Here is a 26,622-nt window from a genome sequence, read left to right on the forward strand (position 1 = left end):
GAAAACTCTACCTGAACCCTAACTTTCCCACCTGAAAAAAAGTTTCTTTCACTTCTATGCTGTTCCCTAGACATTGTCAGATAAGGCTTTTCATGCCAGCACTGATTTTCTTGTGCTGCAGGTAGTTTGATGGAGGTGGTAGTTTTGAATGCAGCACAAAATAAGAAGGGCCGACGTACACGTCCTAATCTTTATTTGATAAAAAGAAACTCATTAAAAGTGGATCAAAGCTGCTTTTTGATGCTTTTACAGATTCAGAACGGCAGGAGTTCTTAGACGTGATTCACAAATAAAAATCAGAACCTGCTGGCCATCTTAGGTTCAACAACCTTTGGGATTTTGTGTAAAGATAAATGTTTTCATTATTAAACCAAAAGTAAATGTTGATGCTCCTTTCTTATTTCCCAGCCTTCTTGCTGCAGCGGTCAAACCACACATTGTGCATTAAAGAAATCTGTTTGTAACCCAGTTCACCTGGCAGCAGTGCGGAGGATCCGTATTTTTGGTGCTGTGAGGTCGGCTGAAAAATCCACACAGAAACTAAGGTGCGAAGCCACAAACGGTGGGATTAGGTTTTCGCGGGTTCTTTTTATGCCAGCAGTTTCTCAACATGGCCAGGAAACAGTTTGGTTTAAAGTCTTGGTAAAATGCTGCAGGTTTTATTATGCATCCTTTTCCAAGCTTCACCTTTTAGCAGAGAAATCCCAACAAATTTCTTTAACTTTTGCTTGTTTTAATTAGTTAATGAAAAATTTTTGCAGTTCATTATAAACCTTGTTCGTTCTTTAGATAAATGGTGTTAAATTATTGCATGGCTAAATTAATCTGAGCCTTCGGCAGCAGGCTGGATAGATTTTTTTTTTTCACATTATCATTTGAACAAACATATGAGATAAAAGTTACTCTCGTTAAAAAAGTAAAATAAAACATGGGTGCCTTTTCATTGCACTGCAAAAACAAAACTAAAAGTATGTAAAGTTTTCTTAAAATAATGTATTTGTCCATGATTTGAGCAAGTAAATGAGATGCTCTGCAAAAGACATGAGTATGTTACTCCTAAAATAAGATAATTAGATATCCTCCACTTGAAATAAGATGATAGGGATGAGTCGCTCCTATTTTAAGTGCAAAAAGCATCTCATTTACCTGCTCAAATCACGGCCAAATAGACTCATTTCAAGAAGATTTTCCTCACTTTTAGTTCCGTTTTTGCAGTGTAAAAAGAAGTAAAGCTCTTGAGCTGTGAAGAAAAAGCTAATTTTTAAAGACCTGTTTTTGCTTTTGGGGTGAAAACAGAGCTCAGACCTGCATAGAGAAATCGTCTAGATGAGCTTTTAATCCTCGAGATCCTGAGTTTAAAAATCGTCCAAGGAGGAAACGTTAGAACCGGTACCAGCGAGGGTCATTTCAAAGAAAGATTGCTTTCTGGTTGAACCTGGAGACTCGTCCCCATTTCTGCCCGACACGCTTCTGCATGTCCACTTGTAGCTGTTGCCCCTCATGTCAGCAGCGTTTAAACATGATCACAAGCAGTGCAGGAAGTTGACCTGCCCTCTGTCCTCCCCGTGGAGCGACTGTTAATGATGAAGACACTTCACATGCTGCCGGGGGTTTCAGGTTCACATCCCCACAAGCTGCAGGAAGGCCGCAGGGTCAGAGAGGGGTGAGGTGCGGATGGCGGAGCTGAGCAGGGTCGCTGACATGCAGAGGAAAGAGTCTCTGTGATGCGTGGAGGAAATCCAGAGGGAAGAAGAAGTTAATCACAACGACCAGTTTTGCTGACCTTCTGCACCGACCTCACCACACCGCAGGGGTAGGGGGGGGGGGGGGGGGGGGGCTCCCAGGATGCTCGCAATATTGGATTCAGGCATCTTCCTGGGCTAATGTGAAGCAGGCTTCCTTCATTTGTACATCTGCGTCAGAGTCAGAGTGACGTCTGCAGTTGGTCTGATATTATCAGGCGATAAACGGTGAGGGATCCACTCTGAGCTCAGCGTGGATCCTGCAGGAGGAAGAATGAATACGGTGAGCTGCGTGGAACGACGAGCGGGCACCATGCGGTCTGTTTTCTCATTCCTTTATAGAACCCCTCATGGCTTTATTGTGCTTTTTGATTTTTATAAGTAGGGAGGGGTGAACAAAATGAACTGTGGAGCAGCCTGCTTTAAAGTCACCTAATTCATCCAGTTTCTAATGGATCCATTTTCTTGTTTTGTATGAGGCGTTCCACAGTTAAACGCACGCGGGTGTGGTTGGTATCAGAGCACGCCTTGTCTGGGGGCTTAGAAAGCAGTTTAGGACCCAACCACCGCCCCCTGAGCTATATAATACACTGCAGTGCTGATTTTGCCGAAAAACTGAAGTCACTGCCGCCATCTTGCTACTCCCTACTCTCACAGAATCCCACAGGATTTGGTTGAAACAACAAGCAGTTTTCTGGCTGTGTGAAAACGTTTCACAGGTAATTCTACAGTCAGTGGATGTACTAACACTATCAACTACTAGGAAATTAGGTGCTGAAATATTTTACATGTTATTCATATTAGATATATATATGTATATATAAGTATGTGTATATGTATATATGTATATATATATGTATACACATATGTAAATATATGTTTTTGTATATTGTTATTTATATATTTATAAATGTTAAACATATATATTTAAATGAATAAAATGCAAAATATTTCAGCACATGACTTTCTCAGTACTTGATATTTTTAGAACATAACATAAATGTATATGGCATTTGACATTTTAAAAGTCTTAAGCCCCCCCTGAACATGAGAAAATCCTCGTTATTCGATGCTGTAGCGCACATATTCCCTAGTTACTGGGGGGAAATGGGGAGTACCAATATGGCGGCTGGTGGCTTCAAAGTGACTCGTTCAAACAGACGGTGATTAGCACTCCAGTGTATAATATAGCTCAGTGCCACCGCCCCCACCCCCTGCAGGTTACAGCGGGATGCTCTCTGCGGTCTGGTCTGCATAGAATCATTGACGCTGGTTTTGAAATGTTTTTTTTAAATGAATGTTTTGAAACCTCGCTGATCCAGAAAACTGGACCATCTCTAACCCTAATAGTTACTGGATAGTCTAACTGCAGCTAATCATCTATTTATTTTGGTGAATGATGTGATTATTTATATGCTGGTGAAGATTCTCAGTCATCCAGGTCATGGTCATTCCGAAAAAAATGTAAAAAACAAAGCAACTGGACTTGTTTTCCGTAGTTGAAGACGTTTCGCTTCCTCTCCCGGAAGCTTTCTCAATTCAAAAAGTCTGGAGTAATGTGGAGTACCAAGCCTTATACCATTGCAAATTGCAAGGCCTTTGTTGGGCAATGGTATAAAGCTTGTTACTCCACATTACTTCAGACTTTTTGAATTGAGAAAGCTTCCTGGAGAGGAAGCGAAATGTCTTCAACTACGGAAAACAAGTCCAGTTGCTTTGTTTTTTACCTTTTTTTTGGTGTGATTATTTATGTTACATGTAGCTGTTTTCATACAGGTGAAAACTTCCCACAATGCAGACATGATCACAGCCCTTATAAATAATTTATTTCATGCTAATAAGTTTTAATTTTTGGTCTTTTGTCCATAACTTTTGACCAAACATATGGGGAAGGACCTGCTATGGTGTCTTTCTGTATTTTCCCATCCACCTGTGCATGTCCTCCTCCCTGGAATCATTAACCCGATAAACATTAAGATAAAGTATTAAAACGCTGCGTTGTTGAAGTCATTATAGAAGCTCTCAGGCTGGCTGACTTTGGTCATAAATAACTAAATGTTCAATGGCAAATTTAAAGGATCAAACTGTGTTGAGGCTAAAAAAAAAGACATCTAACAGCAGTTTTAAAACAAATAATGACAAGTTATGACAAATCAGCTACTTGTGACTTCCAACTGCAACTCGTTTGTGAAAACTTTGCTCTGTCAAACAGATGTAAGTCTGTTATTATGAACCCAACTGGCCCTCATATGGATCCGTCCCTCCATCTGGGACCGGCAGGGTGAAGAATGCACAGACGTGAACTTTGATTTGCACCAGCAGCTCAGCACCTCCTCTATAAACATTATAAACATCTGCTGGTTTTTCAGATTCTCAACATTTCCAGTAGAAAAGCTTTCCTGAAGCCTTACTGGCTAGAAATCCAGTCAAGTCAGGTTTTACGTGGTCATTAGGGAGTGGAACCCTTTCTTTTGATTAAATCTACTGGATATTATTTAGTATTGTTGAATTATTTTGTAATAGTTCACAGAGTTTATATGATTATCTTTTGTGTAAAATCTCCCAATCTGTTGTGTGCTTCATCTTATGTAACTATTTAAGAGCCCCCTCTTTTTTTAAAGAAATTTTCTAATATCACAATAACTCTCATTTTAGTTTTTGAATGAAAAAAGGTTGATTATTTTTTCCCTTCCCAAATAAGTTGGAATTATTTAGGTCGTCATTTTCCAAGCCTGGGCGAACATTGACAGCAGCACTGACTCTTCTTCTGCAAAACATTGTTTTCGTGTCTCAGTGGAAACACTCATTGATATTCAAAGTGTTTCAAATTGGAAATAGAAATCAAAAAAACTTTCAGAATTAAGTTTTGTTGGAGGGACAAAGATTAAAAAAACTTAATAAACAATGGAAACCTAAAACGGATCCAAAATGCACGGCCTTGACATAAAATTCAGCACAAAAAATGTCCAGAGATTCAAGTTTTCTAACTAGTTTCTGTAGTTTTAATCTAAAAACAAGCATCACATTAAAGTGTAGAATAATCTGGCAGTGTGGATGCCGGGGCTTTTGTTGATGCACACCGTTAGTCGCTGATAGGAAGGCGTCCGACTGACAGCGTGAACATGTCGCTCCCAGCCGGCGCTCCCATTGGCCGACCGCTCCGGGCGCTTTGAGCCGTGATTGGTTCATTGTCCCGGTCTGCAGGGAGTAAAGGGACTCTGGGCCAATCCTCCAGCTTCCAGCATTGATCCGTTCGTCTCTCTAAAGGCTGGAGCAGCCGTGCCGTTGAATAAACCCTCCGTCAGTTTGTGTGATCCTTATAAATATGTGAGTCTCCTAACCCTGCAGACACAGGAGCCTCTCTCCAGCTTCACCGGGCTCTTCCTGCAACACCTCGCTGTCTGCTTTCATAGCAGTCAGGCCACACACGTGGGCCTTTGGCTTCTGCTCTGGAAGTGTTTTTAGTTTTTTTGCACAGATTAAAGTGCGTAATGAACGAGCCTTCGACCCATCTGATTGGCTCTGCCGAGCACGACACTGAGCACTTTTGACAGACGACACATGAGCACGAGGAAATAACAGTGGTGGTTCCCATTTCTCATGTCTGCTTATTAGGATTTATTGTTAAAGTAGGTCTGTGGTGGAGGGAGGCACATCAGGTTTGTGCGGAGGAATTTTGGCTGTAGAGCGGAGCTTGGTGTTTTTCTAATGAGCAGCTTTCAGAAGTGGTTGAAGAAGTAATGGCGCTGTTTTTAATCCTTCTCTCTCAGGGGCAGAAAACAGAAGCTGAGAGGTACTTCCTGAAGGCCATCCAGCTGGATCCCACAAAGGGCAACTGTTACATGCATTATGGTGAGATTTGTGTTTTTCTTTCAAATTGACACATCCCGGCTGTATTCTCACGTCTCGGTTATTTGGCTTGGCAGTTAAAGGGATGCTTGCGCCACATTTATGCACGACGGCAGGAATTTACACATTTTGGACGCCTGTTTGTTGACCCTTGTGTCACGTCTTCCTAGAAGCATCAATGGTCTCTCTCTGTATGCCGTTAGGAGAGTTTTTATGAGAAGAGAGAAAGATTTCCTGTCATTGTTAGCTTCAGTTTGATGCAAGCGGGGAACGTGACGGTTCCAGCATCTCTCTTGTCTGCCCATCCCCCTGAAGGACAGCAACACCTCTGAAATCTTAATACTCTCTTAGTAGTGTTTAGTTTTAATTAAAAACACTATCACTTTAAATATATTCATTGCTTTATATGGCTTAAAGATGTTGATTGGATACTTTTATTCCAAAATGGAAGAAAATTATGTGAATAAAGATGTTTTAATCTGATCAAATGAGACTTTTTTTCTCAGGCTTTTTCCTTATTCAGATCAGGATCAGGAGGGTTTTATGTTTAGCTTAGCATAACGCATTATTGAAAATCATGTTTTATTATCCTGTGTTATTAATTTTTTATTCCTTTTTCAATGCTTTAGTTAGCTTTCAAAACTTTATTACGCAGACTAATTGGAGATGTTTGGATTTTTAAACGTCTGGCCTCATTGTGGGAATAAGAGCAGTCTGCAGTCCAGCAGTGTGCTGGTAAACATTGTATTTGTGACAGTTCAAACTCAAAGTAGCCAAGGAATATACTCAAAAGGTTTGAGGATGATACGTTCAAACCTGTCAGAATAAAATGAGGGAATCATTATCCTTGTTTCCATCATGCAAATTTTGAGAAAACCTTTAAAATGTTGCAACAAAAAAAAGAAAATGCAAATTAGCCGTTCTTCCTTCCATTGGTTTGGAGCAAACAAACCAAAATTAAACAAACAACGCAAAGCATAGTTTCCTCAGAAGTTGACGTTACACATGCAAGCTAGGAAGGAGCACACATCTGAAAACGGAGAGAGGTTTTCAGGAACGTGTTGCTATCGGGCAAGTTGTACTTCTGTCATGTCAGCTAGAGTTGGCGATGTTCCTGCTGCCCAGAGACGTCGAGAAAGAAATTCACTTCTGTGTGCATTATGGGAAATATCCGGGAAGACGCTGACCGCTGAAAAAGCTGATCAGTCGTAGAAGGTCAATTTTAGCTACGTCTGAAATTATTCATCAAATGTCTTTCCATCTCATGTTTCAGAAAAGCCAAAAACCACCTGAAACGAGCATAAAGACTTTTGTTTTTTAACAAAACTCAGGATGTCATTTCAGATTTTTATATTTTGATCAACGTTTTCTAATGCATCATTACAAAATGTGCATAAAAACCGCTGATGGGAACACGACTAATGTTAGACGATACTTATAAAATATATTCAGGGATGCACCGACATATAAATATAAGGAACATATAAAAAAACAACAAAAACATTAATATAAAACTTTGTTATTTATATCGGCTCAGTTTAAATTATCGATAGGAGGGCATGACAGGAGGTCATGCAGGGGCTCTTTCTGCACCGATGAAGACAGCTGTGAGCGTTGAAGGCTTGAAGTGGCTGACGCAACATTTTACAGGGTTTATGGGATGACCCATATGTTTCATATGCAGTTAAGATGATAATTATTTATGCTCCTGAAAAAAGTCTTAATAATGAATGGGATATTTATTTGCATTACAGTATTGCAAACATTCCTGTAATGGCTGACTAGCTTCTTACATTTTTCCGCTGGTATTTTTGACAACTCAAACTCTTTGAGGCTGGAAGGCCTCGGTGCCATCTCCCTAATCTGTAGCTCCCGTCATGAATTCTCTATCCGATTTAAATCAGGAGTCCGACCGGGACGCCTCAAAGCATCAACATTACTTACAGTCAGAGGAAATACTTTGGTCAAATTAAAAAGTTACTGTACACCAGTGGTTCTGTGTTTTCTGCCATGTCCTCCCTTCTAAGAAGGAAACATTTTGGGTCGAATATGTAACTTTTTTTGAAAAGTTTGCGCTGCAAGAAAGGTTTTTTTTTTGTTAGACATAAAAACCTTAAGACTTTAAGATAAGAACAGCGTCACAAGGCTTATCAAAAGCCCCCTAAGCTACAGTCTCACAGCCGGAAGTGGTTGAAAAACTCTCTTAAAGTCTGTCGATCATCAGACTTCCTCCACTGGCTTTAGTCTCTTCCATGTATTGAAGACAATCTGCTTAAATTCAGTGGGTGGTTCTTTGGTGGGTCCAACAAGAGTCAACGCGGGGATAATTCCTCTTTATTTTGGACCTTAACATGCCATGAATCCTAAATTCATGACCTTGCTGGGCCTCCAGAATCCCATCTGATTCGCCTCATCCACAGAGGTTTACTGTAAGTGAGGCACACCCATAAAAGCACAAACCTCCTCCAGGTCCTGTTTCCACCAAACAGACTTTGATCTCTCAAGGTCGGCTAATCTGAGCGAACGGCTCTGAGAAATGACCACAGAGGGATGCGGGTGTTTCAGCATATTGTTCCCGGGGCCAACGTAAACACCGTTTCACCGTGTGGCCCTCTGTGGCCCTGCAGAGGATCTGTTCGTGTTTCACCAGCGCTGCTGTGCTCTCCTGCCCGGCAGGTCAGTTCTTACTGGAAGAGTCGCGGCTGCTGGAAGCAGCGGAGATGGCAAAGACCGCCGCGCGCCTCGACGGTGGCGAGTTTGATGTGGTCTTCAGTGCTGCTCACATGCTCAGGTAAGTGCTTCAGTACAGACCTTTCTCCCTCCTTATTTTCCATTTCCCCGGCCTGAGTGCATGCACACAGATGCTGCGCGGCACTTCATTCTCTGTAGATGAGTGGTTTTCCTTGGCTCGGCTGAAAGGAGTGTCTGCTGGAGAGAGAGAGAGATCTACTGTCTGCACGGCTGATCCGTGGGCTTACTCCATCCCTCAGCCTGCGTGATTTTCTTGGCTGGACTCTGTAATCCCTTTCTCTCTGAGCAGCGGTAGAATCTAGGACTGACGCTCTAACTCATCGCAGCCAGAGACGTTCGCTGTTCAGACTTCACATGCCGGCGGATCGCTGTCTCACTTTGAACGCCTGCTTGCGTGATGAGCCTGAGCAGAAAAGCTTGGAACATGAGGGATGATTGGAAAAGTCTAAATATATGCGGGTTTTATGAATGCTGCCGCACGGACTGAATAAGACTTAAGTCAGCAGAGAGACTGTTGTTAAAGCTTTTCCTGCATCGTCTCTCTGATCCTGCAGGCTCTGCAGACTAACAGATTTCAGCACAGAGACCTACTTCCAGGGGCCAGACCCCTGGCAGCTTATGAGTTTTTCCAGCGATGCTTGGGTTGAACTCATCTCTGCCTGCCTGGCATGGGGTCCTGCTCCTCTGCAGCTTACGCTCTTTATGTGTTTGTCTTGGACAGATGCATGGAAAGACCTTTAGTAGACGGGGACAGGAGTGAATCTGCGCAGGAGAAGGGGAGAAATTACAAGGCGAACCAGAAGCTCACCAATCTGTTCATGTCGTTTATTGCTCTCTTGGGTTTTTGGGTTTTGGCCATGTGGGTTGTGAAATAATAACCCCCTTTGCCTCCTCTGAACAGCGAGGTTTTCAGGCTTTAGTGCGTGTTGAAAATGTGAATGTAGAAGTTGGCCGGTGGTTTATTGTTAAGCTTTTAATGTTTTTGTCATTTTTCGAAGATTTTAGCTGATAAACCAAACCTTTCTTACACTCGTTGTTTGAGGTTGATTAAAGATAAAGTTTACAGAGCAATTGTGTTGTTTTAATTCAGAATAAAAATCGACCACCCAAAGCAAAGGATCAAAAGTCTAAGTACCCTCTTGTCCTCTAACTTCCATGTATCCCATGTTTTGCAGCTGATCCCATCTTCTGCTGTGAAAGTTGTGGACGAGGCACTTTTTTCTCAGATGGTAAAACCATTCTTCTCAGCGAAAAGCCTCCAGTCCCTATAAATCCTGGGTCTTGCATGAGGTGCACAATATTAATCTAATCAAAGTGGTCTAAGGACACCGTGGCCAGGACACCGAACCAGAAGCCTCTTTTTTTTTTTCTTCCTGAACTAGCCAGTGACATTTTGACTTGGCCTTTTGCAGAAAGTTGAGCTTAATCAGCTACATTGGAACCTAAAGTTGAGCTACAGAAAGTGTAATATATCAAACTTTAATCACAGATTTTGCCCTTTTTTTCCTGAATTACGCTTCTATTTGAACAATCCGCGTCTACTAGCGCCTCAACAATGCCGGAGCAATCTGAACGTTTTATCCCCAGACTTTTTTTTTATCAGGGAAAGTCTGGACCCAGGAAATCTAAATTACCCCCTCCTGGACCAGAGGTGTGTTGGATTAAAGTTGTATCAAAATGCACAAAGGGCTTTAAAAATCCTGGGTGGCTGCTGAAAGTCCCCACAAAGGAAAACAGGCTCTTGTTGACTCCTCTGCAAACGCAGCGTTGATGGTTTTCACTATGAAACTCCATATTGGTCTTAAGTTTTGAAGGTGGTCTGTGTCACCTGTTTGCTATTTTTTAAGCAGTTTTTTTTTTATGGCTAATGACGACTTTCCTTTGGCAGCAGGACCTGGCGGCTCACTTTACTTCCTGATCATGCATCTTGAAACAACTACAACACATTCAGAGAATGCAGGATGTCAGCTGAAGTTATTTGTGTGTTTTTTTTTCTTTGTATCTCCAGGGTGGTGTTGTATAAATTCTACCTGACTGCAGCTTGGTTTCAGCAGAGCCCTAATCAAGTATTAAGCAGTGCAGGACAGCCATGGGTGGTGTTAAACATTCAGGAGACTTCCAATGATCTTAGCAAAAAGGCATGGACACTTTAAAACAGTAACAGACAGAATGACTCAATCTGAGGAGTTGGAATTAGAATTTAGGCGTTTTTCCTGTTATTATCTCCTTCTGATCTTGACGCCAATCCTTTTTAAAGGAGACCAATTTAAGGTCTCTGACTCTGACCTGAAATGGCAACGATTCCCTAACAGACTTTGACGTCCTAATTAGAAGTGTGGGTCCAGAAGCCCACTGCCTGGGATCCAGATAACTTGAGGGAGATCCTCACCCTCTCATGACGACTCTGTCCTTGACTTTGTCAAAGGTAAATTATTTGCAATTAGACGATTATTTTCATTAGGGAAAAGCCTGCAGCAGTGGATCCTGAAGGAGTTGTTGGACCGAATAGAGCATTAATACAGATAATCCTGATGTTTAATAATGCAGGTTAGAGTATAAAACAGCACAGACTAGAGCGGTGACTTTAAAGCAAAATAACAAAAATAAAACATTTATGTCTCAACTGCAGAAGGTTTTTTTTGTTTTTAAGCAATAATTCTGTCGATTATCTTCCCACAGATTCATTATTTATTTGCATCATGACATTTATTTCTCATGATCCCATGACTAAATAATCAGATTTTTCTTTAGTTTTTGGATATCTTTAAATATGCAAACAGAAATCTCCAAAACTGGCTGAAAAGAAAAACACAATGAATATTTCTGATTCAGAGTACAGAAAATATCAAAAATTACAATATGCTGTAGAAATAAGTAGTGTGATTTCATGCTTTCTGTATGTTTGTAATGTATGAAAGAAGTCTAGTCAAGGATTTACTTTGCTTATTCCTTTTTTAATGCAATGTTTGTCTTTTCCCGTGTAATATTTCCCTCTGTGATGTTTTAGCACTTTGAATTGTCTTGGTACTGAAAAATGCTAAATAAATAAACTTGCCGTGCCTTGCCTACAGAGAGAGAGGGAGCACAATATTTATAGCTGGTACGTTTAAGACTAGTTATATGATTTTAATCCAGGACTGTGGATTTAATAAAGATTTAATATTCAATAGATTAAAATGATCATTCAGATGAGGTAGCTTAAAATTACCTTCAGGACGTTTGCCAACAGAGGGAAGCATGAAATGCTCGAAAGTGATTAGACCTGATCAACCACACTTTTTCCTTCCACTAAACCTTCCATGCTTGAAAACCAGACTGTTGTGGTAGCAAATGAGCTTTTGTTACTTACCCTCACTGTGGAGAGATTCAGTAACCATTAAGTCAACCATCTTTCCCCTGAATCTGTCACCCATAATGGAACATTTCTGAATAAAAAACATTCTTTATTGGTCTGATGTAATTTTTAAATGATTATTTTAGGTTTTCATTCATTGTAACATTGAATCATTAAAGTTTGTTTTAAAATATATATTGCCATGTGTGGTGCATTTACTATATAACGAGAGTTATATAGAGGGGGGAAAAGGATATTTTGATATTGTTTATTGATATTCAGCTGTAATTTCATAGTTTTTAAACATTCAGTAAATAAAACTTCATAATTGAACAAGATGTGAAGGATTCGGATATGAAGTTGCCGTCAAACCTGAACACTTTATTTCTCTTCAGTCGGGTGATTTGCAGGCGTAATTAGAGCAGAAAGTCCTTTTTGCACTTTGCTCCCCAGAGGTCAGCTAAATGATGCTCTCCAACTAAAAACCTTTAACCCATCAGATCAGGCTTCTTCATACAGTTCCTCCGTGTTATTTCCTCCCTGACCCCTGGGAACCGGTAAACTCTCAGGGTTCAAGGCCTCATTCAGAGCCAGCAGCAGTAAAAATGAGTAACGGTCGCCTCTCCCTGTTTTCCCTTTTCAGACAAGCCAAACTCAACGAGGCAGCAGAGAAGTATTACGGACAAGCAGCAAGTCTGAGACCCAACGTGAGTAAAACCTTGACTCACCGTCCTTCCTCGTTACTGTTTACTTTGATGGACGCTCTGCAATTACAGTCAGACCGGCTTTCCAACATCATTACTGGCTGCTGGGCCTTTAACAACGGCGTTCATTGTCAGTCCCGCTAAGAATAATGAGGGTTTGGTTTTTCCTGAGCTCAGAGGTTTGCTTGTGCAACATCCATCAGCAAGTTCAAAGGAGAGGCCAGGATAAGCAGATTGGAAAGAATAATGATAATAACACTCAGCCAGGGGACTGTGACATCTTGAAAATGAATGGGCTCGGTCTTTAGGAGCTCTGAAGGGATGGGTCAGGTTGTTTAAGTCTGCAGAGGGTGGAAGAATGTTTAGCATGTGGTCATCCTGTTTGTTCCTGTGGCCTGATTAGAAACAGACAGCTCTGGATTAATGACCAAATACATCTTTACAATGTTTTACAGGGATCATAGTTTGGCCTTGGCCTTGTGTGCACATAAACCCTGGGAAAATACACACAAACGCTGTCAAACAACACCAGCAGTACCTCACAGAAGCCGCAGAGTTCAGCTCAGAATCGGTTTGTGGGTCAGAGTGTCAGATTTCTCTCAGGTTTTAAACATCAAAATTAAACCCAGAGAGAAAAGGAGAAAAATCGTTTTCATCTGAAAGCTGCAAAAATATCTCTGCAAACTTTCTCTTTTCTATATCTGTAGATTGTGCATCATAGCATCCCATCTATTTATTTATTTATAATCTTTTTTTTTTTTTTTTTTAATAGTAATAAAGTTCTCAAAATGTGTCAAACACAGACAAATATCTAATGTTGCACATTAAAAAACAAGAAAACATTAAAAACACACTCAATAATGAGTTCCATTGTTAAGGTCAGTAAAAATCCAGTAAAAAAATGAGCAGATCCTTTCTAAAAAGAAAGATTTTTAGGGATTCCCCACACTATGAAATGCTGATGTTTATTAGTGTGAATCTGCAAAGATCATGTAGGTTTCCTCTTTGATGTAACATATTCTGAGAGAATCCAGAGAATCCCCCTTTATGCAACAGATCAGAGCAAAAGAACATAATGAATCAGCAGACCTTCAGGCTGCATCGCATTAAAAACAGACATGGTTCTGTTGTGAAAGTCACTGCTGGAGTTCAGCAACATTTCTGCTCAGGAACTTTTCTTTCAAAACTTCAAAAAAAAAAGAAAAAAAAGCATATCAAAACAACATGTGGTTGTGCCACCGCTTATTCTTGGCTCGGTCCCATTTAAGATGACCTAAGGTGAAGTAAAAGTGAAAACAGATTATTAAGCTGTATAACAGCAGAATCAGGGATTTTCTTTGTCGTTTTATTTTTTATAATAGAGACTACATCCTCATCAATAAAGAGGAGAGTCCAGTTTATCAACTCACACATATAAAGTAAGTGTCTGTGGTGGTTTAAGATTCTTTAAAGCATGAAATGAGCGACTTTCAGAGCTGAAAATGAGCAGAATTTGCTACAGATTTCAAAGCTGCCATCTTGCTAGAGAACAACTTCTTTATTTCATCATGAGCGTGCCAAAACCACATTCTGCTAGAATCTGCCTGTAAAATCTGATCCAGTCTTGATGAGCCAACAGCTGGCAGTATTCACCTCACTATGAGATGAACAAAGTACAAATAGTTAGTGATCGCCATGCGCACTAACTCTAAGACCATTTTTGGCTCTTATTTGATCTCATTTTCCCCATTTTGCCATCTATGTTCCACACAGCTGTAATTTAAAGGGATAGTTCATATTTCTGCAGCATATTCCAACCAATAATTGTTCCTGGGTAATTTGAATCAACTCAAACTGAGAGATTTTATATTTAGGGGATACAAAACTATATTAGTGGATAATATTGGTTTATATTTTTTTTCATAGCCTAATAACCTCCTTATTGCTTCACAAGCGTCACACTGGTTGACGCTGTGAGTTAGCGCTGAGAGTTTAGTTAATGTTTTAGATTGTCCGACTGGCTTTATTGTGTGAAACAGCATCAGGCATGGTAATTTGCTCCTCCAGATCCTGCAGTTGTTCAAAAATTATCTCAGCAGACTCAAAATCAGCCAATGTGGCCGATCGGACGATCAGGCTGATTGATTCCTGGTAGCCTGTGAAACATTCATCTGGAGACATGTGAGTTCTTCCGCTAAGACAAGAAACTTAACAATGGTCCCTGTTCAAAAGTCCAGATCATTAATTACCCGCTGCATCCCATGAATACCAACATTTCCATTTTCAGTTGTTTTAAATCCCTAAAGTCAGCACAACGATCTGGTGGCCGACCAATCTAAAGCTGCTGGCAGATTGTTTTCCATCTTTCCAAGCTTGCTAATGTATTGACAAATGCTTGTGATGTGGGTCTAAATGTGAGAACATGGAGGTTTTTTTCACAGCTTTGAAGTGAATGTTGCTGTTGATTTGCTCATATTGTGAATAGTGTGTGTATACTGGGATGTGTGGTGTGGAATTCACTGTGTTCTGCTGCGTCATGACCGGGGAGGGTTACTTTTTCACATCAACACCTCGTTTAGTTTAGTTACCTTCTTATATTAAAGGATTAACCTGCTGTCTGTGTATTACATTTCAGTGCTTTCCAAAGAGGAAAACAAATTTTTAGCCATATCTGTCAGAAACTATGACTCTGTTCACACTGTCGGCAAATCTTGCACATATATTTTATTTTTTGAGGGGTGGTTAAGCGACACAAGGGTGAACTCTCAAATCTGGCTCATATCTGATTTATTTATTTTTTCAGATTTGTCGCATCAACATTTCAACAGCAGTTGGTATGATTGAGGCCAGCTGCAAAGGTGCTGCCCAGTGGAGGGACAGTGAGGTTTCAGACCTCGTTATTATATGGGGCATGTTGGGACTGAGCTGAATTGGCCTGCAAGGCTCTGGTGAATACAGAATACAGTTTCACTCCTTCTTTAATCAAATTTCCTCTTCAGCACATGCTGACGCATTAAACGGCGTCCGTTGGACAGACAGTTTACAGAAGCAAAGACGTGCGGTGTATTTCTGCTCCTGAACCAAAGCGTGCTGGGCGTGGCGTCGTCGTTATTGTTCTTTTGCACCCGCAGATCAGTTTGGAACTACAAACCGTTCACTCCGTAGTCGGATAGAGGCAACATTTATATAGCAATGTGAATGACAACACAAAAAAACAAGCTTTGGGACGTCATTTCTTGCTGGGTGAAGCCTATGCGTAGCGTAGTGTGAGATGAAGTGATGGTATTATTTGGTCAATACTGGGATGTTTGAGTTGCTGCTGGGTTGACTCTGTACCAGCGATGCTGCGGTATATCAGGACCGAACGAGTTGCACATTCATGCTTTTCTAAACCTCTTCAACACATTCATGGCAGCTTGCCTTATCTGGTGATAAAAAATATGTATGCTTCACTGTGAAATGTGTAGGAAGGTGTTACCAGAGTGTTATTTTACCACAGCGTCACCTCTTCCCACTGAAGCAGACTGCAGATACAGTCCAATTAACTCAGCTTGTAAGCAGCACTAATGTTTGCTTTAAGCATATTGTATATGTGGGCTCTGCCAGACTACGGCTCCCTTCATTCAAGGTTTAAATCCTTCGCTTGGCTGTCTCTGTTTAAGATTAATCCGGTTTAATTCTTCGTCATAACATCGTCTGCAACCTGCAACATTTTTCCTTCTAATGTTTATCTCAAGTCACAAAGGTCAAGTCTCTCTTCAAGGTTGCTTTGCACTTACAGCCAATTTGTTATCCAGATATTGCTTTTCTCCTCCGTGCCTATTCTGGCAATAGCGGCGAGGCAAAGAGGCCACGGTTCAGGAGGAAATGAGGCGGATAAATAGAAATAAAGGAATTTCTAAAACAACTTTCTGCAGAATCTTGAGGACCCAGAAAAGAAAATGCGAGCGTATAAATCATAAAAGATACATTATGAAGTGGGTGCAGAACAAATGCAGTGGAGTGTTTTAAAGCTAGAGTAAGATTATCACAGTCAAATTATGGCAGGATGTGGTTTTGCATAGTTATTTTCCCTCTGTGTTCCTAATACATCTCGTTTGACTCAGCAACTATCTTGTAAATCAAGTTGGTGTTGAAACATCTTTCAGGAGCGTTCTGTGCTTTTCCTCCGACCTCTCATATTCAGACAAGCCAATACATTAAATTTAGTTAATTTTATTTATATAGCACCAATCCACATCATATCATCTCAAGGCTCTTTCCAAAGTCAGACTCCATCAGATCCTCCAGGTTGGTGAGAAAGTTTCCTCTCTAAGGAAACCCAGCAGGTTGCATCAAGTCTCTCCAAGCAGCATTCACTCCTCCTGAAAGAGCGTAGAGCCACAGTGGACAGTCGTCTGCATTGTTGATGGCTTTGCAGCAATCCCTCATACTGAGCATGCATGAAGCGACAGTGGAGAGGAAAACTCCCCTTTAACAGGGAGGAGAACCTCCAGCAGAACCAGAACCAGGCTCAGTGTGAACGCTCATCTGCCTCCACCCACTGGGGCTTAGAGAAGACAGAGCAGAGACACAGAAAGCTCAGAAGCTCACATTGACCCAGGAGTACTTTCTATGTTAGAGAAGACAGAGCAGAGACACAGAAAGCTCAGAAGCTCACATTGACCCAGGAGTACTTTCTATGTTAGAGAAGACAGAGCAGAGACACAGAAAGCACAGAAGCTCACATTGACCCAGGAGTACTTTCTATGTTAGATGGTAATAGAGGATGATCTGCCTCCCTGATGATGTCACAGCTAACAGAACGCCAGACCAGGTGTACCTTCTATGAAGAGAAAAATTACAGAGGTAGCTCAGGGTAACATGAGCCACTCTGACTAGAAGCTTTGTCACAAAGGAAAGTTTTAAGATTAGTCTTAAAGTAGACGGGGTGTCTGCCTCACGGACCAAAACTGGGAGTTGGTTCCACAGGAGAGGAGCCTGATGGCTAAAGGATCTGCCTCCCATTCTACTTTTAGAGACTCTAGAAACCACCAGTAGAACCACCATCTCTCACTCGCAAATTCTGGCAAGACTAACCTCATCGTTGGAAAGTGTCTATTAGGTGTCTCAGGGTCACGAGTGAGGGGAGAATGGAGCAGCAGACAGAAGAATTGCTGCAGCTGGCGCAGTGATTTGTGTGATACAGCGCTCTGTTGTGGTTAGGAGAGCTGATCCGAAAGGTTTACCTATCGGTCTGTGTTCCCACCATCACCTATGGTCATGAAATTTGGGAAGGAGATCTCGGATAGAAGCCACTGGCCAGGTACTCCCTTAGAGATAAGGTGGGGAGCTCGACCATCTGGGCGGAGCTTGGAGTAGAGCCGCTGCTCCTCCACACCGACAGGAGTCAGCTGAGGTGCCTCGGGCATTTCTTCTGAATGCTTCCTGGATGCTTCCTTCAGGAGGTGATCCAGGCGTGTCCCACAGGAAGGAGGTCCAGTGTGCGGCCAAGGACACCCTGGAGAGACTATGCCTCTCGGCTAGCCTGGGAACGTCTCAGGCTTCCCTCAGAGGAGCTGGAGGAGGTGTCTGGGAAGAAGGAGGTCTCCTGAGACCGCTGCCCCCGCGACCCGGTCTCAAAAAAACAAGAGATGACGAGTATTAGTACCGAACTCAGTTAGATACTGTGTAAATTTTTTGAGTATGCTATTTTTTATAACTAATAACTGCCATTGTTTCCTTATGTTTTCCTCACTATACTTTCTACCCTATCTGCATGTTTCCATTTGCATTTAACGTTCCAGCTGGTACACCTAAATTTCCCCTCTCAGGGACAGTAAAAGATATTTCTATTCTTTGCTGTTCATCTGGATTTCTCTGCATATACTGACATCTCGTACAGCTCTTGTAGAAATTAGCTGTATCAGTTTAACAGGATACCTTTAGTTTCTAAAAGATCAAATGTATTAGGTTTTTTTTGCCTTTAACTGGAAAACAGACAGGAAAATGGCTAGTAGACTAACAGGAGAAGCTAAGCAGGCTATACACCTACAGGTATGATTAATTTACATTTTAAACCAATAAACTCAGTCTGCGGAACAACCTTATTAAAGTTCTAATTATCAAATATACTCCTAATTATCTCCTGAAGATCCTTGATACCGTCTTTGTGTGTGGTCTGTTCATTGCTGCTATTATTTCAAATCATATCCATGTGTATGAACAACTCATTTCCAAGCATTATTCTGTGCTGTGTCCCTGGGGACAGTGAGGTCAAGCCCTTGGTAATTTATTACACAAACAGTTTAGAATTACCAGGGCCATTAAATCCAAGAACAGCTCCTGCCTCTGCACCATGAAGGAAAGGCAGGTTTGGCAGCCAAGGTCGGTAATTCAATCACAAGTTTCATGTCAGCTGAACACGCAGAAAGACAGTAGAGTAATTTTTTTTATTATATTTGTTCTGCCCTAAAAGATATTTTTGTATTTTAATTTTCCAAGTATTAGCTCATCCCACTTCTCAGTTTTACCCTCATACTCAGCTCCTCTGAGTGTAAAAATTAATTGCTGATATTACGTTTCCCTCTGTGTGTGCAACGTTATTTATTGCGATGACTGTCTCAGTCGTTGTGTCCTTGGGCAAGACACTTCACCTGCGTTACCTGCTGCCGGTGGTCAGAGGGTCTGATAGCGGCGATGGATGGCAGGTTCTGTGAGTCTGCCCCAGGGCAGCTGTGACTACCAACATAGCTCACCACCGTCAGGGTGTGAATGACTGACTGTAGTGTAAAGTGCTTTGGGGTCGTCGGTCTAGATGAAGTCATTTTCTATATTTACCATGATAAGGAGCTTTATTTATCATACATACAAGGTACATACAATGAAATGTCATAGCTCAGATGGAGGATTAGCCTGCGCCACTAATGGCCGACCTGACGAGCGTGTCTTTAGTGGTAGAGGAAACCTACGCAGACACGGGGAGAACATGCAAACTCCACACAGAAAGGCCCCCTGCCGAGCCCGGGACTCGAACCCAGGACATTCTTGCTGTGAGGCAATGGTTAGCACTGGGCAGGTTAGATTTGTGCCACCTGAGCCGTGGGTCTCTGCAGCTCCTCCAGAGCCACCATGGTCCTCCTGCTTCGCTGATCAATGCTCTCCTGGTCCAGCCTGTCAGTCCAGGTGGACGTCCATGATACACCTGTTGGATTTTTATTTTAAATTTATAGACCCTATTCCTCCACTTCATAGCTATGCACTGTTTGTGTTGGTCATTAATTGCAATAGAATCCTTTAAATTAAAAAGAAATAAATCATATGAATATTTGTAAGGCACTTCATATCACCAATTACACAAAAGCTTTTCTTTAATCAATAATGTATTCGTATAGCCCTATCCACATCCACAAAAGTGCTTAACAGAAATCAATATATAGCAACAAAATCACACAAGAAAGGAAAATAAATGTTAAAAACAAGGTAGATGGAAGCAGAAGTGCCGAGTTGAGTTATAGATGGAAGATCTGGTGGAAGATGATTCCAGAGACGAGGGGCGGCTTCAGAAAAAGGTCGGTCACCTCAGCGTTTGGACTTTGTCTGTGGAACCATGAGGAAATGTGGACTGACCTCATGGACCTGGTGCGAAGACAAACTCGGATTAAAGGAGGGAGTACAGCTATTAAAAACAAATAAAAGTTTAAAATGTACCCTAAAACAGACGGGTAGTGAAAATAAAACAGGTACAACGTGTTCCCGTCTGGGAGTGGAGTTAAAAGGCGAGCTGCTGTGTCCTGAACGCCCTGAAGGTGACCAAGGGACGACTGGAGGACACGGGCGCAGAGGACGGCCCGACAGTCGACTCTGGAACTGATAAAAGCTGGAGCAGCTTTCTGCAGGTCTAAATAAGACCCGAGCTCAGTTAAAAGGCATAGATGATAAAAGCCAGACTGAACTGCTCAGCAGATTTGTTTGTCAGACATACTGACTGTTTTACTCGGACATCTTTAATTAATAACGACAGGGGAAAAGCATATCTTCCTAAGAAAGATATTCCCTTATCTTATATTTAACAAAATACAATTTCAGAGATTACAACAAGCGCAGCAGTAGAGCAGGAGCTTCTTTGCTGGATGAGGCATTTTTTCCACATCTCTAACCAAAATGGTGATCAGATGTTGCCCCTCCCTTGGCCCGCATACTTCTTGGTCTTGACATGATTGCACTGGAGGTACTTTTCCTGTACTTATATCCCCATGACTCATCCGTCACACTGATTATGACTTTGCCCATTGGCACCAGCAGGAATAAACATCTCCAGCCACTTGAAAGCGGCGGTGGCTCCCTCTGACATCTACGGCCACGCAGCAGACGCAGGGACAGGCAGGCAGACTCGCTAACCCGACCCCAAACACGGTTTGGGCGATCTGACAGGGAGGGCCCTGCATCGTTTAGGCTCCGCTGGGATGACTCCATGTTCCTGCAGAGTTAAAGAGAGCATCGCGTTACAGTTTTAATCATTAGCAGGGAGCAGATCTTTGTAACAGAAGCTGAGATGACTCTGAGGAATTACTACAATATTTGTCGTTTTGGAGTTTTAGGGTTAGGGTTAGGTCTTCTATGGCAAGACTCTCTCAGCATCCCACACATTGGCTTTGTAATATTTCACCACTCCTTGCAGTCGTTTAAAGGTCTCAGGTTGTCAGGACATCTATGTCCACACCTCTCTTAAGGCAGGGGTTCCCAAAGTGTGTGTGTGTGTGTGGGGGGGGGGCGAGACCCTCCAGGGTGTCAAGAGGCACGACCTGGGGGTCACAAGATGATCCGAATGATGATTAAACATTTCTTACTTCACAACATCAGAGATATGCTATTTTAATATAGCGACTATGCCTTTAAGAGTGGAAAATTATTATTGTTCTTGAAAATTTACAACTTTAAGAATTAGAAAACATCCAAGTTCCTTATCACAAATATGTGTATTTGAGTGGAAATTGACTATTTTCTTTAATTTGCAATGGCCATAAATAAAACATTTTTGAAGGAAATATGACAATAAGGTCATAATATTATGAAAACAAGGTCTAAATATTACATCAGCAAAGTCACACAGTCGTTTGCACAATAATTTCAACATCATGTTACTAATAATAATTTGATTCTTAAAAGATGTTCTCACTTGTGAAACAGTGAGTAAAGTTATACTTTGGTATCCTCTAGTTTTAAAGGTATACTATGCAACCTGGTTTGATTTTCCAGCGAGGCTCCCCCCAGAGGGCGAAAGTAAAAGTGCACTGTCATAAAGATGCTCAGCTGTTCTACTGGTTTCTCCATCAAGCCAGGCGCGGTTGTTTTGAGCTTAGCAGACAGGCGAACGCAACAAAAAGTTGAAAAAACGGCAGTACAAACAATGACTAACACAGTGAAGGTATGAACATCAAGCTTCCCGCAGCGCTATCTTGGTGAGGCGGCCGCCACGGCCGCCTCGCCAAACTCACGCTCCCGCCTCGCCAACATTAAAAAAAAAAAAAGAAGAAGAATAATAAACTCGATATTCTTGCATGTTTGACGTTAACACGCGGTTCTTTGTTGCTTTCGCGCGTGCATGTAGTGAATAGCAGGGCAAAAACACATGGAGTTCTCGCCGTAAAGCAAGACCGACTCTCGCGGTCTTGCACCAGACTTCTGAGCCTGTGTGTGCGGGCCGAGGGCTCCTGCAATTGCAAGTGCGGTATTTCCCCCACACACCCCCAGGGCGGCCGAGAAAACCTTTGTTCGACCTGAAATGACTCATTTAATCATCCAAAACGGTATGGAACACATTAATTAACTGAAAAATGTTGCATAGTATGCCTTTAAAACGGGGCAGATAGCGTCATTTTGTAAGAGTGATCTTGAAATTACTACTGTTTTCTCGTAGTTTCCCAAAAACAAAGCCCACATCTCTCTTGCCTAAAAGGGGTCATTGGTCTCTGGCAGATTTAGTCGCAGGCTGAAAAGTTTGTGTACCCCTGTCTTAAGGTGAACCTGAGATTTTCTCTCCCGTTTAGTTCTAGACTCTTTCTGAGTCACTCTGGAACTTTAATTTACTGCTCGTTAAGTCATTCGTTTACCCTTACTTGGGTACTAAAAAGTAAAATCCCTCTTCAGCTTTGGAGCAGACAGAAACCGTTTAAGGAAACCTGCAAAGATCACACCAGCGCTGAAGGAGCAGCAGGAAGTGCCACTGGTAAATGGAGCAGAATCTGCTTCCACCTTTATGGCAAAACTAAAGAGAACCCCAGATCATGATGCCGTCACCACCGTGTTTTACTGTGGAGGTGGTGTTTTGGTGATCTGTTTCTGCACCAAACTAAACGACACACTTTCTCCTATAAGGTTTGGATTCTAACCGGGTCTGGGTGTTTTCTTTGAAAGAAAATGATTCTGCTACACGGCTCTACTTCCTACATGGAGTACTACTTTCTGCCTCTTAGCCTCCTGAATGATTAGTTTGTGTTTTGTCTTAAGTTCAGAGAAAGTGGCCTTTTTTGCCACTATTGTCCCATATATTCTATAACTAATGCTGTGGAACTTTTAGAGCCCTTCCCCTGACGGATACCTTTGTACGATGAAATCCCTTGTAACCTCTTACACATTTGCACCATCCAGCTAAAGCCTTCGTTTGGACAAAAGTCGAATAAATCTGATGAGGACAGCTGAACTTTATTTAAGGTCTTATCCTTATTTAACCTGATTTCTACAGATTCTGTGTCGTTGATGTTGATATTGAACCAGAAGGTGATTCTAAAGGTCAGGGGTGCTCATGCTTATGCAACCACGGTTTTGCACCTTTAGCATGTTTAATTTACGGCTGTTTCTCTGTCGATTTGAGCAAAATACGTCATAAAAACCTTGATTTATTTTTATATTTTTACCTGAGTGTGCACTTTTAGAAGACGTATAAAGTAGAAGAAACATACTTGCAATTATTTTTAAGCACGGGTACATTATGGAAGGATGAAGGGATGAAATGGCGATGCCTGGGCATGACGAGGGCTATGAGGTGCGGTATAAATTGTCACAGGACCGAGGTGAACTGGAGAGATCTTCTGTACACCAGCTAAATATCCTGATGGCACGGTTGTATCCTAAATGATGCTTTTTGTTTGTTTCAGTACCCTGCAGCCTTGATGAACCTCGGAGCGATTCTCCACCTCAACGGGAAGCTACAGGAAGCTGAAGCCAATTACCTCCGGGCTCTCCAGCTGAAACCAGATGACACCATCACCCAGTCGAATCTGCGAAAGCTTTGGAACATCATGGAGAAGCAAGGCCTGAGGACCGCAGGCCCCTGAGATCTCCCATCCCGCCTACATGCCATCTGCACACCAGACCCGAGGAGAATGCTGGCCTTCGTGCCCTCATTTGGTTTTCTCCTCCAGAAGCGAAGGAGGAGACTGAGAGAGGATATTTGCAGAGATGCAGCAACTGTGCTGCACAGCCCCCCCTAATCACCTTTGAGCTCTGCAAACACCTCAGGCCTGCAGCTTTGCTCAGTGTAGCTTGCTGTTAGGAAGGGCCCTGCATGATATTTGGATTCCTCTCTGCAGATTTAATATACTCACACAATCCTTTCATTTTTTTTTTTTTTATTCAAGAACAGCTCAAGTTCAAGTGAGGCCACAGGTTTATCGCTCCAGCCTGAGAAACATGGAGGGGTGAAGGAACTTCTATCAGATTTTTTTTTTTTTAGTTTTTCTTGAAAATGAAGAAAAGGAGGTACAGTCAAATGAAGAACTGGACACAACGTTTTGAAATCATTCAGATTTTCGTTCCTTGCAGTTCAACCTTCTCAGTCGGTTACGCTAATCTAATAAATTACGTTTTACTCTTAGATTACAAAAAAAAGAAAAAAGCTCCTGGTATTGATTCCAAATTGTAGTAGCTGTCCTGGTATTCAGAGGAAAGCATGAAAAGGGAAAGCAAGGTAACTATTGCAGCACAGTAAGATCCTCTAAAGCCTCCAGAAGGCTGTGATTCGCCTGTTTAAGCAAGAATAGAAGAACAGAGTAACTTTGTGATGACTTTAAGGTTTTAAAATCTTCAGAAGCTGAAAGTGAACAGTTGATCCAGCCAAACACAAATGTTAAGCCAATGTCCACTCTTTCGTCTCACATGGATCACTGCACCGTCACGCCTCGTTCAAAGACAAATGTTTAAATGCCTTTCTGTTCAGATATAGTTATTTTAATGTGTCTGTTTGGATAAATCCTAATATATAGCCACCATGTTTTTAGCATACAGCAAACTGTAGCTCCATTTCTGAGGAAGGTTGGCTTGTTTCAACGCAGCACACGGCGTTTCCAGTACTCCTAAATCTGTTCTTGGATCTACGTTGTATATATTTTGTCTAGTTTTCATATATTTGGTTGGTTGTCAGTATTTTTAGTACAAAGAGCACCTTAATTAAAGTTTGTACAGTATTTGTGAGTATTTGTCTGCCCCAGTCCTACACATTTAGGTCCGTCTACAGTTTAACACACTCTGAGTTATTGCTCTGTTTTATTATATATATATATATATATATATATATATATATATATATATATATATACAGGGATATCCAGAGCTACCTAGCTACCGGTACTGGATCAAGATCTCAGCTACATGAAGTTTAGTCTCGTCTGAGACTTCATCCCAGCTGGACCCTCGGTCAGCTTTGTGGCAGCAACTTGTGTAGATGTTTTTTTTTAAATATATTCACCTCTCGTTTATGAAAGCCTGTGTGTATTGATTGGTTGATAGCGAGTCTGGGTTTCCCCGTCTCAATGCAACCCTTTAAAGTGGTGACAGCAGCAAAGAGAGACTGTTCTGGGGGCTGCAGCTTGCAGACTGTCTGCAGCAGAGACAGCCTGGAAGTGGCACGCTGTGCTCATATATCCACAGAGAGCGGCGGCATCGCTGGTCATCAAATGTTTTATGTTCCAAGTTAATGCAGCACAGAAACAACTTGAACCGCATGTTAGAAATGGAAATATCAAGACTGAGCGGAAGCATGCTGTGTTGGTGTTGCTTTACTTTACTGCACTTTAAAGCCACTGAGTTTTAAAGCTCACACTGTGCTATGAAAAAGTATTCGGCCCCTTTACAGATTTCTCCTGATAACCTGTCTAAATATTTAAAAGAAATTATGAATATAGCGAAAATTATGATTTTATTTGTTAGATGGGAAAAACCAGCAAAACCAACCTGACCCAAAGTGAAAAGTAATCGCCCCCAACCCCGTGAAAATATCATTTACAAACTGCTCTCTGTATCTATTCAGGTTATCTATGTTTTAAAATTAGCTTGATGTTCTGAAACATTTCATTCTCAGTAATGAGAATAAAACCTGTAAGGGTGCACTTACGTTTTCACAGCGCTGCATGTGCCGTTGGTCCTGATGAAGTCTCTGACTGCGACTGACCATCAGTTCTGATCTGGACGTCCCACCGGTCACCAGGATCGGCTGCCACTGTTATTTCTCACTTGTAAACTGCAGGAAGACAATTTGTTGAAGCTTCTGTGCGTTTTTGGTCCTTCTGGAGGAGAATCCAGCCCCCCCACCCACCCCACCCCGATCCGCTTCAGGAGGAGGAGGTTTTGACAAGCGGTGTTCTTTGTAGCGATCCTATTGTCGTCTCCACGGTGCTGTTCCTTCACTATGATGGCGATGAGGAAATGTTAGCGGTTGGCTTTGATTTCTGGCCTCAGTCACACCCACACATTCCTTCCTGGTGTAAATATTTAACGTGTTGATGAAGAAACACGAGATTTTTTAATGTCTGTGGGAAGGTGTAAAAAGAAGAAGTGTTTCACTCTGTGTCTCTGCTCAGGGATCTCAAGCAGTGGGCTATTGCAGAAACTTGTTCACAGAGAGTTTACTAAATTAAAATTTATTTTTGAAATGTGTTGTATTTGTATAAATTATCAGGATTTGTAGCCCTGTCCTCCTTTTTTGTAAAATAAACGACAAACAATGTGCAGGAAGTGGTCTTTTCGTCTTCCCTGTGTTGCTTTTTTTCACCATCATTTGATCGTTTTCTGCTTACCGGCCTGGATGAGCCTTACTCTGTGGTCGGAGGTGACAGATAACCTAAAGAGAAAGATTTATTGCAGCATATAGCAGTTTAAGTGAGGACGCCTTTGAGTTTATGTGGGATATGAGAGTCGACGTGGTTCTCCCGCATGCTGTGGACCGGGCTTTACGGGGCATTAAAGTCCTCCCCTGCAAATTTGCCAAACTGTGTCATAAAATCTTCTC

General features: G+C 41.8%; 1 protein-coding gene across 1 annotated transcript in view; it reads left to right on the forward strand.

Moving 5' to 3' along the window:
* tmtc2b (transmembrane O-mannosyltransferase targeting cadherins 2b) overlaps positions 1 to 24,802 on the forward strand; it is a 125,170-nt gene extending 100,368 nt beyond the window's left edge. Inside the window, exons 9-12 of the mRNA XM_036126741.1 lie at positions 5,513 to 5,594; positions 8,268 to 8,382; positions 12,320 to 12,383; positions 23,495 to 24,802. Coding sequence (XP_035982634.1) covers positions 5,513 to 5,594; positions 8,268 to 8,382; positions 12,320 to 12,383; positions 23,495 to 23,674 — 441 coding nt within the window. The 3' untranslated portion in view covers positions 23,675 to 24,802. The remainder of the gene's footprint in view (positions 1 to 5,512; positions 5,595 to 8,267; positions 8,383 to 12,319; positions 12,384 to 23,494) is intronic.
* Positions 24,803 to 26,622: the final 1,820 nt, after the last annotated feature.

Source organism: Fundulus heteroclitus, chromosome 2 (assembly GCF_011125445.2).
Source record: "Fundulus heteroclitus isolate FHET01 chromosome 2, MU-UCD_Fhet_4.1, whole genome shotgun sequence".
Taxonomy (NCBI): domain Eukaryota; kingdom Metazoa; phylum Chordata; class Actinopteri; order Cyprinodontiformes; family Fundulidae; genus Fundulus; species Fundulus heteroclitus.